The 12,656-nt window shown below is 43.1% G+C and overlaps 2 protein-coding genes across 2 annotated transcripts; both read right to left on the bottom strand.

The window, feature by feature from the left end:
• Positions 1-348: 348 nt before the first annotated feature.
• Positions 349-3,405, bottom strand: LOC134632341 (potassium voltage-gated channel subfamily A member 1-like). The gene is made up of 2 exons (XM_063481020.1): positions 3,095-3,405; positions 349-2,456 (listed from the first exon to the last, which is right to left on the bottom strand). Exon 2 carries the CDS (start codon positions 2,201-2,203, stop codon positions 728-730), a length of 1,476 nt encoding a protein of 491 aa, XP_063337090.1. The 5' UTR covers positions 2,204-2,456; positions 3,095-3,405; the 3' UTR covers positions 349-727.
• A 3,178-nt stretch (positions 3,406-6,583) lies between these two features.
• Positions 6,584-8,014, bottom strand: LOC134632342 (shaker-related potassium channel tsha2-like). Its single transcript, XM_063481021.1, has one exon. The coding sequence runs from the start codon at positions 8,012-8,014 to the stop codon at positions 6,584-6,586; it is 1,431 nt and encodes a 476-aa protein (XP_063337091.1).
• Between the last annotated feature and the right edge of the window lie 4,642 nt (positions 8,015-12,656).

The following is a 12,656-nucleotide window of genomic DNA, read 5'->3' on the forward strand; positions in this document are numbered from 1 at the left end:
CGTGTGAAGCTCACGTTCTCATTGTGCTGTGTCGCGTCTAAAGGGCATGGCATTGAATCACTTGGTGATGACACAATTACAGCAACTGCTGAGGAAAAAAAACTAAACTAAACAAAAATGAAACAGCAGCATTGCAGATGTCTGTGAAGCAAGTAGATCGCCGTCTGTTTATATCCAAACAAGAGAGATCAGTCTTCCTCCTATAAGGTGCTTTGCCGAGTAGAAGATCCTTTGCGGAGAGAACTGGGAATGGAGGGAGGGTGTGTGTGGGTGGGGGTGGCGGGTGGGGGGGGAGGTCTCCTAACTTTTTTTGGCGCTTACCATTTGGCCGCAGATGCTTGCATGTCTGCAGTCATTTCTGGTGGGTTGTGCAACTTGCTGAAATGTTATCTGTACTCCATGCATATAAGATTTTAATTATCACACTGTGGTCTGAGAAGACGGCGTGTGCTCTGGGTCCTCGAGGGAGCCTGGTGTGTGTGTAATGATCAATGTCTTCTCTCTGATGTGACTATATATTTGTAGTATCAGAATAATAATTCTTTCTACCTGTCATGTACTCTAACAGCTTTGTTTTGTTTTTTTTCTGTTTCCTTTCGGTATAGCTGAGCATAATTGCAGGCCTAATGCCATAGAGTGCTTTGGGGAGGTAAATGAAGCATTCCTAACTTACGGTCTACTCCATCTATAACAGTCTCGTAGAGAGACTAAAATTCCTAGCTAGTGACTAAACATCGGTAAGCAGCTTGCTTTTGTTTACACAGTTCTGGTTGGCTATAGTGCAATTGCCAGTTCTGAGGTTTGCCTCCCTAAAGTTATCGATGCTATTGTTTATGTCTCCATCAATCTCCATGTACTCTGATTTGCTGACGGTAGATGAACTACGGCGGCTGGAGTTGGTTTCAGACGGGATGTTGGGAGTGCTGACGTTGAGCAGCTGGGCTTGCTCTTCTCCCTCAGTTTCCCTGTGGTAGAAGTAGTTGAAGTTGGACACGATGACAGGCACTGGGAGAGCGATTGTCAACACTCCAGCGATGGCGCACAGAGATCCAACAATCTTGCCTCCTATAGTGACCGGGACCATGTCCCCATAGCCCACAGTTGTCATGGACACAACAGCCCACCAAAATGCATCCGGGATGCTGCCAAAGTGAGAATCTTGCTCCTCTGCCTCAGCAAAGTAGACAGCACTGGAGAACAAGATGACTCCAATGAACAGAAAGAAGATCAGCAGTCCTAGCTCTCGCATGCTGGCCTTGAGGGTCTGTCCCAAAATCTGGAGTCCTTTAGAGTGTCGCGACAGCTTGAAGATCCTAAACACCCTGACCAGACGGATCACCCTGAGTATGGCCAGAGATGTTGCCTGCTCTCCCACCCCCTCGTTTTCTGGGTCTTCAGCCAACTCAGTGCCAAGTGTAATGAAGTAAGGGATGATGGCCACTATGTCAATCGTGTTCATCATGTTCTTGAAGAAGGCCGGTTTACTCGGGCATGCTAGGAAGCGTACTATCAACTCAAAGGAGAACCAGATTATACAGAGAGTCTCGATGATGAAGAAGGGGTCAGTAAGGATGTCAGGCTTATAATAAATTGTAATGTTCCCCACTCTCTCTATTCGGCCTGCTGGATCCTCTTTCAGTTGTGGTAAAGTCTCTAAACAAAATATAACTATTGAAATCAGGATCACCATCACAGACACTATGGCAATTCCCCTGGCAGGGCCCGAGCTTTCTGGGTGCTCGAAGAGGAGCCAAATCTGACGCTGGAACTCCTTCTCGGGTAAAGGACGCTCTTCCTCCCTGATGAAGCCCTCATCCTCACGAAACTTCTCCATCGCCTCTACTCCCAGCTCGTAAAATTTGATTTCTTCTGAGAACATATCCAAGGGGACATTCACCGGTCTTCTCAGCCTCCCCCCAGACTGATAGTAATAAAGGATGGCATCGAAGCTGGGACGGTTTCTGTCGAAGAAGTACTCATTTCTCAGAGGATCAAAGTACCGCATCCTCTTTTTCGGGTTGCCCAACAACGTCTCCGGAAACTGGGAGAGCGTTTTCAGCTGCGTCTCAAAACGAAGACCGGCTATGTTGATAACCACCCTCTCGCAGCACTCGTGGTCAGTGTGGTCAGGGGGGTAGGTGTCCTGAGGGTGGCCGGGGACAGCTGAGGTCTCGTCCATATTATCGCCCGCTACTACGGTCATTTTGGGACGAGGAGGTGATTAAAAGAGGGGGAGGAATTGTGCTGGGGTGTTGGTTAGTCTGGCTGAGCAGGCATTCAGGATTGGGAGGAAATTTTCCACTCCTCAGCTCCCCACACCCCTGAAACTGTTGGAGACGTCCCCAGATACTAGGGGGGGGGCTGGCTGCTTTGCCTCAGTGCGGCTCCACTGTGGTTCTTGCTGGCTTGACCATTGCTCCTCTCCGGTGCATCTGCAGCTATTGTTGCTGCTGCCTCTGTCACCAGGAGAGAGGAAGAAAGGCAGAGATAGAAAGAGAGAGAGAGGGAGGGAGGAAATAATGGGATCAAACAGCCCAAGATATTTGCTGTTTCAGCATTTTCTGCAGTTTATTTATTTATTTATTTATGTCTCTCGGTGTGCATTGAGTGCAGTTATCCAACATTTAAAGTGTAAGGAAACACATGTGGTAGAGAATTTCTGTAAAATGTGTCAAATATGACCACTTTAAAGCTCCCTCTACAACTTAATAGTGACTTTCTAGTGGTGATATGATGCGGCAGTTATTTTCTACCCTGGCTTAAAATTCCTATTAAAAACAAAATCCACTGGCATTTTCATTTAGTTGCAAAATATTTCTGTAAAATGCTGACAAAGAAACGCAGGATCTCTTTCTTACAGAAGAACAACAGTGATTTGTCCTACGCCACTCACAACAGCCTGAATTATGACGCATAACATTAGCTGTTATTACTATTTGTACATGTAAGCACCCTGCAGCCCAAGTGCGGGGGAAATGTGCAAAAGCATTAGAGTGAAAACACTCCAGCACCCCCAACACCACCACCACCAAAAAATCTACCTAAGAATAAAAATAATCTAACCAGAAAGTGTTACATAAGTTTCGAGGCTTACCGTGGTTTGATCTTGAAAACGTCTTGAATGCGTCTTATCCTCGAGTAAAATCACCCAACAGCAGCGCGCCAGTGGGTGTCATGTGGCAACTTTACATTGTACCAGCAAAAAAAAGAAGAAGAAGAAGAAGGAGAGGAAGAAGAAGAAAAATCCTAGAACCTCACTGTGCGCATCTCCATCCAAACTGTGTCAGTAAAGCACGATACAAAATCAGGTTTTTAAAGAAAAGAATTCTTGAAATGGGGTAGTGAGGGGAGCCTGAGATGGAAAATGAGCGAAATAAAAAAAGGAGAGAGGATCGCAAAGCTGCGGCGTTGGCGGCACGGTGCTGTGAGCAGCTCGCTGTATACCGCAGGAGAAAATCTTGCACTGCAGTTCGGGGGGGAGATACATTAAGGGGCAATAAGCGAGCCCTTGACATTTCCAGACATCACTGCATCAGCAGAAATCTGCTTTTTTTTTTTTTTTTTTTTTTTGCCACTAGACAAGATGACGGGTAGAGTGGGCTTCAAGGCGGTATCGAGAGCGAAATGTTTCTGGGTTTTTTTTTATGAATAAATAAATAACATTGGTGAGCTGAGAGAGAGTCAAGTGTAGCAGCGATGTCCAAATGTTTGCTCAACAGTGTCAAGCATGTTTTGCTGTGCGTTTTACATGCAAGTGCAGGGGAGGCGAGGGAGAAGAGAGGATGGGGAGGGGAGGGGAGAGGGAGGGCAGCAGAAGGAGGAGGAGGAGTTGGAAGGTTTCGACGCAATGCAGACCGGCTCTACCAAAGCACGCCGCCAGAAGTTCTCCATACACCACAAAAACAAGAACGCTCGTGTGCCAGCGCTGGTGCAATCACACCGCAAAGAAAATACAGAGATCCCCGGAACCCATTCCACGTCACATCTGAGATCACCTATATCTTAGAAAATGAGAATCTAATCAGTTGTTTGGCGATTAAAGCATCAGCTTTCTCTTAATGATTTAAGGATTAAAGCGTTAGATGGTCGCGTCAAGGACTTCGATGCGCAAGTCTGTATCTGAGCCAGTGCGATACCAGATTCAGCGTAGTAAGTTTGAACATTGCACTAATGAAGAGTGTGCTACATTTTACTCATCAGCAATCGGTTTGAAGCCCTTAAAGCTACAAAGTATTGCTTCCTCTCCAGGCTGTGCAGCTCTCACATCCGATTCTTTATCATACGGAGTTTAAGAGGTTCCTTAGTGGTGAAGTCGCTGTTAGATTTTGGCCCCTGAAGGCATGCAGGTGTACAAAAAAAGGTGGGGAATTTTCCATAATGCTCCGCCGATGACTTTCAGCACCGCGGACAGCGCAGATGATTGCTCGACGTCTGAAAACTTCATTCGAAACAAAAATAAATAAAATAGACGCACTGACAACGAAGCAAGTAAATAATCTGCTCCATTAGTTAATTGCTGAGCTGTATGCAGATACTTAACGGTGTGAGCAGATGGGCTCCTCTTACTTAAAGGAAACATCTTCTAACTTTCAAAAACACAGAATAAACAAAAAAATCGGGTCATCGGATTTCTGTCTAATTTCTTAAAATGTGCTTAAAGACAAACCCCTTCATTTATCACTATGACATTTTATTAGGTTAATTGGTTTCGTGGCAAGACAATCCGACGTCTGCTTCTGGGTCTATTTTCCACGATTCAGCACCAAAAGTGATGAAAACGTATTGAACTAATTAGTGAGCATAGATTTTATTATTTAATTTTCTTTTTTTTAACAAAGGGTTTGGTGTTTCTCCTTTCTGCTCTCCTCGGTGAAACAATGAAAAATGACAAGTGGTATCTTTTCTTCTTCATGAATCATTTATCAAAAGGATTAAGTTAAGTTCACGTTCGTGTTTACATTAGAAAAATAAATATTTTATTACATTTTTAATCCACAATGAATTCAGGTCATGCAGACGTTGCATTGTAATGCTCTGGCCTAAGATAAAATAAAGGTACTTTTTTTTTTTTACAACGTTGCATTATAAGCGGCATGGGAGCAATATATACACAAAGAATGCATGGTCATTTTTAAAGCGTACACAAAAGAATGTTTTTTTCTAACACAAAAACGTATGTCCATTACGCAAGACTGAACCTTTTCCATGCGTTTCCACTGTAATGTCTCTGTAGGTTACAATACTGGCTGTGCGAGAATAGTCCGTGAGAAACCGATCCAGTGTTTTGGAGGAGAAGAGAGCGCCACGCGTGTGTCTTGTTGTGACTCTGTGGGAACAACAAGCTCCACTTAATCTTTTGCCTCCTGCAAGTAAGCACAAAACAAAACCCACCGCGTTAACATTTAGGAGGTGAGGGAAAGCAGTCAAGCATGTGCTGGCCTTACTTAACCGCCACAAGTATCCGGATACATACAGAGTCAAAGAGCAGGATCTCGGGGGCTTATGGCTAAATCAGTAAAGGCCAACTGCAACAGTGCAAAGACACTCAAGCTAAAGCGTTAATTTTGTGCACTGAGGAGCCTGAGCAGGAGTGCTGACTGCATGAATGTTTATCATCCACACAGCGGCGCACAGAGCTCACTTGTTCTTACAGACCAGAGTTGCACAGAGGCACATGTCCCAAAGAAAAATAAAGATAGTGACGATTTCGCTCGTCTTTCATATTGATAACTTTGAATTTCACATTTTTTGAGATTTTATACTGCAAGAAGAAAATCTCATCAAATTAAAACGTGACACGCAGAGGGCTGGAGCCCCTGTTAACACACAAATGTACCATCCAAGAGGTCATTAGATCTTGACATGGGGGCTAAGGTGAAGCAGTAAGGTTTACAAAAAGCAGGATAAAAGTGATTAAGAGTGGGCACGAAAAACTGTTCACCACAAATCAACACCTGAGCGCCAAGTGCTCTCGTGACTGCAGCCATCGCTCCACAGAGCAGCCAAATACAGACACGCACGTGGCCAGCATAAATCCCAGCTCTGGTTTACACGACGATTATTTTTTGGTGGTTCTGTTTATTGCTGGTGCCAAATTCTTTTCTCTGGTTTTATAAAAAAAAAAGAAAAAGAAAAAAGTTTTCATTAACAAAAAGGATAATGTGCGCTTTGTTGTTCCAATGCCTTTGTGCGTAAACAAAGTAAGGCCACCTCACTATTGTCACCTACAGAGGGTTTAAAAAATTCTGCAGTCATACCGAAGTCAGGAAAATCTCCCCAGTTTTATTTTTGCTTGTTTAATGGAATTTCCTCTTCCAGAGAAAAAGAGTCTGTTATCATAAACTGTTCACTGATGGTGTGAAAGCCACAGCAATGAGCTTAATGTTTTTGTTATTGTTTTTTAAATACCAATAACCCGTGTGTCACATACGCGGGAGGAATTACTGTTTTCTTCATTAATTTTAGTGAAATCAAACCAAGCTTCATTCTGAGGTGGGTTACAGACAAAAGGCTCGAAACGCCCACAGAAACCTGAACAGGGTGTCCACTGAAACAAAACTCACCAGATTTTTTAAGGTCTTCTTTATACATCCGTCAGTTTCCCTGTGTATGTCTCCACTGGAGTCACGTGTAGATGTGTCAGAGCTTCTAAGTCGTCGCTTTCTTGGTAGCACTCGGTTTTGGAGAACGACTGGTTACTTTTGATCGAATCACTTTCACCGAACGAGGCCTGCGGCTGATGTCCACAGGTCACGTGCACGTATTGGACGTTTTCTTCCTGTTCGTTCTCTCTGTGGTAAAAATAATTGAAATTGGACACGATCACAGGAACAGGTAGCGCTATAGTCAGCACTCCGGCGATGGCGCACAAGGATCCGACGAATTTACCTCCGATAGTGGAGGGATACATATCTCCATAACCGACTGTGGTCATTGTCACCACGGCCCACCAAAACGCATCAGGTATACTTGTAAATCCAGACTCGGAGTCATCTACTTCAGCAAAATAAACCGAACTTGAGAATAAAATAACTCCAATAAGCAGGAAAAATATAAGCAGCCCCAGCTCCCTGAGGCTCGCGTGAAGCGTTTGCCCGAGAATCTGCAGGCCCTTTGAGTGTCTGGAGAGTTTAAAAATCCTGAAAACACGGACCAGACGGATGACCCTCAGTATGGCTAGCGAGGCCGCCTGCTGACTGCTGCCCTGATGCTCTGCGAGATCAAGGCCCAGGGTGATGAAATACGGAGCTATGGCTATAACATCGATTAGGTTCATCATGTTTTTGAAGAAAGCCGCTTTACTGGGACACGACAGAAACCTCATGGTGAATTCAAAAGAGAACCACACAATGCAAAGTGTCTCCACCATGAAAAATGGGTCTGTGAACGGACTAGGCGCTTTGCCTTGCGCACTTGCATTGACCTGGTTGTCATGCACTGCGGGGACCTCTCTGAACTCGGGCAAAGTCTCTAAGCAGAATATAACAATGGATATCAAAATAACCATAACAGACACGATGGCAATCATCCGTGCGGGTCCGGAACTCTCTGGATACTCAAACAGAAGCCACAACTGGCGCTGAAACTCGTTGGAAGGCATCGGTCGGTCCTCCTCCCGAGCCAAGCCCTCGTCCTCTTTGAATAGCTCTATGGTCTCTTCCTCGAGTTCATAAAACTTTATTTCTTCCAGGAAAATATCCACAGGTACACTGACGGGCCTCCGAAGCCTTCCTCCGGACTGGTAATAATAGAGGATAGCATCGAAGCTCGGTCTGTTCCTGTCAAAAAAGTATTCATTTCTCAGCGGATCAAAGAAGCGCATCCTTTTACGCGGATCTCCCAAAACCGTGGTCGGAAAGCGAGAGAGTGTTTTTAATTGCGTCTCAAAACGCAGACCTGAGATGTTTATGACCACCCTCTCGCTGCACTCCTGGTCTGCTGATTCCAAGTCCGCAGCATCTTGTAACAAAGGAGTAACGGCCACAGTCTCTTCGTGGTTCTCCACCACAGTCATCTTTTTTACCCCTCCGAGGGTAAACCCGTCACTCACCTCCTTGGAGGCTTCCTCTTGCCCTTTTGCTTGTACTCCCTCCTGTCTCTCTTTCTCATGCAGCCGCCCGAGATTCAGGCCAAGTCCCTCCTTTTCTTTCTTTCTTTTTTTTTTTTAATCTAAAATTATTTTACTTGGTGATATGCAAAATGATTTGGCTGTTGTTGATTTACGCCGCCCTTTTGTCAGGTTAGTGCCTCTGAACTGTCAACTTCCAGTGGTGCACACAGATCTCCACTTGCATAAGCTATACCAAGAGAAGGCTATCATATTCACACCATTTAAATCTCCAAAGCCCTCCCCAAGTTGGAACACCAGATGACACTTGCTGCTGCTGTCCCTCTCATACCAATCACTGCACTGTGGCAGTGCAGTGATTTTCCAAGTAAACATGTAGCCTTAGAACATGTACTTTCAATTTGAATTTTAATGTTTTACGTGATGTCCCCCACTTTATAGTGCCCTGTCTCATTTTGTTCAGAGTAGGGGCTAATACCTTTTCTTTTTGTTTTCAGATTCAGAGTCTATCCAGAAACGCAGTCTCTCACTCTGCAGGTCCTTCATTCATGAAATCATTGGGTTATTCTTGTTCCAAGGGGAACCTCCACAACCCAGGCTGTTTCTACTTTGGGCCACAGCCTGTTATTTTAGATACCAGATGTACAGATGAATGTAACAAACAGATATAGCTTAGTTGAGCACCGTGAGGGTTTTTCTTCTGCAGCTACTCATTAGAAGTGTCTTGAAATGAATTAGATGAAATAATCTGAATGCTTTGAAGTTCTGGGCCTCGTTTAACCAGGGGCCCTCCTGGACCTAGCCAGTGGAAACTGCTGGCTTGACTGATACTTGAGCAGCCAGAAAAGATGGAGCCTTCAGGAAGCTGCAGCCAAAATAACATTCATGGCTTCTTGTATTTAAAGGGCTCAATTATACAAGTTGGAGCAAGGGGAGCCCCAGAAGACAACTGACCTATAGCCTCATGGTTACTGATATTCAGAGGTGTCGAGCAACTCAGTTGCAATTCTTCAGACCTCGTTAGGCCCTTGTCAGACAGCAAATACAATCAAACAGGATAAAATTTATTATTTTTCTCTCTCTAACAGTTTGATTCTGCCGCTACAACTAGTGAAGATTAGATAATAATGAAACATACAGACAATGTGTCGCCTACACAGTGAACTTATATGTGCACTGCAGCAGCAGAGTGATCTAATTATAGCTCGATTTTTCCACTTTCATAAAGCTGTGTCAGTTATGTCATATACTGCAGACACACAAGCACAACAATAGCACCGGGGTGCTAATCAGGGTTGCTAAATTCAAACGGGATGCTTTGCCTTATTATGCATACGCAGACAGTATTTTACAGATAATTATATTCCATTATAAGTATATTTCACACCAAAGGGCGTGCTTCTTTTTTTTACTGCAATGTTAACAAACCAAAGTTGTCAATAGAGCACAATTGTTCACCTGCTGAACAAAAGGTTGGATCTCAGACTCGCATGTCAGTTTTAGGACATTGTTCCACCTGCTAATGTGTTAGCATATAGCATTCTCCAAATGACTGTCTGGGTCAAGCCAAGGTGTCAGGCCTTGGCTGTATCCAGGGAAACAAACAATAACAAACAAGCTAAGGAAGTGACACATGGCGCTCACGTATCTGTCAGAGCAAAAAGAAAAGGTTCAAAGAATCCACAGTTGATTGTTCAGCGAGGATGGGCAGCGACGTCCTTCGGGGTATTCATCTGATCCCATTTGATTAGTTGCTAAGAGTATGAAATTGTACTGTGCACGTGTAAATTGTACACGCACACACACACACAAAGTATCCATTTAAACCTGTGGATGGATATGCATGTGCATGCAATGAGACACATGCCATTCAGCCAGCAGGGTGCATGAACGCTGACAGTAAGGAACCTCCCATCATTATTAATGGCCTGACCTATGAATGTCAGAGAATCCCTTGGCAACAAGACCCTGTGAGTTCACCGAGCACCTCATACATTAAAAACTTTCTTTTTGGTTTTGTTGAGAGCATTTTTTATCATCATATTTTAATAACTCTGAGAGCAAATATGAACTATATTGATTTTCAAAATAGCACAATGCAAATCATGTAGGAGCTGAGTGAATAACAGATAGCCACGTCTTAAAATGAACATCATTCTTCTAATAATCATATATTACTGTAACATTTCAGCACTGCTCACATATTAAGAGGAGCACTAACTATATTTCTTGAAAAGGCGTCGATATATATATTAGCCTCGTGATTAATTGCACCTGATCCTCTGAAGCTTGCCTTTGTCTAAATATACACAGGTTGAGTTTCCCGGCTAACCCATTACAGACGTGAGGTAATCACAGTAGCAACTTGTGTGAGTGACCCCCCTTGGCTTTCAGCTCCTCCCCAAGCCCAGGCCAAGAATTTGCCAAGTGTACGTGTGTATTTCTGTAAGCGTGTATCTGGCGCTGGTGCGGCTGGTGAATGAACGCATGTGTGTATCATGTTTGCGTGTGTGAGGGTGTGTTAATAAATAAGTTGAAAGAGGAGTTTTTCTAAGGTCAGCAATGCGAGTCAGCAGGTCCTTCGGATCGGATCGTTCCGGTGCCAGTGACTCTGCTCAAAATGAAATAGGTGGCATTTGAGCCAGTCTGACGTATGCCCTTTAACGCTGGTGATGACAGCTTCTCAGGCTGGAATGAGTCTATAGCGGTGGAGCTATATCTGGGAAGCTTTATGGTAACTCTGAAGACTTATACAACAATCCCAAGTACAGATAGAGCATGAGGGAGCTGTCAAGAGAGCCCATTTAGGTTCAATTTGAGCCAAATTTACCTAAAGTCAATCATTTTTACAGGTCTGATGAACATCAGATGAATTTTTGACAGCATAATCCATCTTTACTCAAACTTCTTTAGTCATCCGTCCTAGGCGTTTGACCTTCACCACATAGAAATGTGTGAGTTATTAGTGTGACAGTGGAAGGTGGCTTTCTTTTTCCTCCATGCAAAGTGGAAAGTTTCTGTGAGATATGCAACTTTAAGGCATGTCAGTGAGAGCTGGATTTATGACATCACATGTACCCGTGACAGTGGGTGACTGGCACAGGCGTGTTGTGGATATATGGGGACATATTCCTCTTCAGCGGGGAGGAGTAGGTGCGATTTTAAGATTACGAAAGTAAGAAAATTACAAAAGTAATATAAATGCACTGTATAACAACTGCTACAGCAGTGGGTCAATGATGTTTATTAAATAGATAGTACGGCTGTAACTGTAATTCATTGTGGATTACAGTTATTTCTTGTAAATAAACAACGGGTACATTCACACAGTGTGTGAATGGGTGGATGACTGAATGTAGTGTAGAGCGCTTTGGGGTCCATAGGGACTAAGTAAAGCACTATACAAATACAGGCCATTTACCATTTACCATTTACAAAAACACAAAAAGGTTTATGACTTTGTTGATCAAAATGTTGTTTAAATCAACTAATTTTAGTTCAACTAAACATTTTAAATTATTCAAAATTTTAAAAAGTCTTACACATCCTCCTATATTGCAGTTTTAACTTATAGCAGGGGGGTCTAACATGAGGCTTGGGGCTCAGAATCAGCCCGGCAAAGGCACCAATCTGGCCCACTGAATTAATAAAATGTGAACTATATTCACATTCTATAATAAGTTGTATGGCTTTTCCGAATGATTAAAAACCTCCCACCGTGGTCTTTCATACTACACCAAAGTAATTGACTAAGAGATAAACAGTTCAAGTTTGTGTTTTATACATGACAGTCTTGCTAATGCGCTGCCAGAACTTCCTCTCTAATTTTAGACATTTATTTCTTACAATTTAAGTCTAAAGAGTCATGCTGAACGATTTCTTTCATTTGCAGTGGCAGAGACGTATTATTGAAATTGCACTTCTTTGCCTTATACGAAGATATCTGAGGGAGTTAAACATCTTTGCACTGAAGACAGGGGATTTTCACTGGACTGGCCCACTTAAAATCAAAGTGACCCACAATGTAAAATGAGTTTGACATCACTAACTTATAGAGTACAACAGCATGTGTGTGTTTTATATATGTGTGGGTTTAATCTTATATAACCATTTCTATTACACATTTTAATAATAGGATTGCCTTCATTTTAATCAAGCATCATTGTGCACTGAAAACATTCTGTTTTAAACAAGATTAACTCAGTTTTAATTTGCACATATCACAACTTGCATATTAGTATCAGTGCATACTTGAAAGAACAACTCAGATACAACCCCTATTTAGGGTTTATACTACTTTAAATACACAAGAGGCCTTCTCGATGTCGCCTACAAGGCGAAGTCATCTTGAATTTTGCCAAAGATTCCTACTGGAATTCTGATCAAGTGATAATGGCTATTCTTAGTCAAAAACTGATACAGTAGGGTAAACTACGTGCAGCTTACAGCATACATTTTGGTCTTCACTCATCAGCCAGTGTATATGGCAAAGATGTGAGGAGCATGCGCAGCCGCATCTAATTAATAGTGTGAAAGTTTTTGCCTAATAGCACCTAAGCTGTGTTTATACCATTCCCATTACCCACTC

The sequence above is a fragment of the Pelmatolapia mariae genome, linkage group LG7 (assembly GCF_036321145.2).
Source record: "Pelmatolapia mariae isolate MD_Pm_ZW linkage group LG7, Pm_UMD_F_2, whole genome shotgun sequence".
Classification (NCBI taxonomy): Eukaryota; Metazoa; Chordata; class Actinopteri; order Cichliformes; family Cichlidae; genus Pelmatolapia; species Pelmatolapia mariae.

What these genes read in the sequence shown, in the direction of transcription:
- LOC134632341 (XM_063481020.1), bottom strand. Translation starts at nt 2,203, where the DNA reads ATGACCGTAGTAGCGGGCGATAATATGGACGAGACCTCAGCTGTCCCC.
- LOC134632342 (XM_063481021.1), bottom strand. Translation starts at nt 8,014, where the DNA reads ATGACTGTGGTGGAGAACCACGAAGAGACTGTGGCCGTTACTCCTTTG.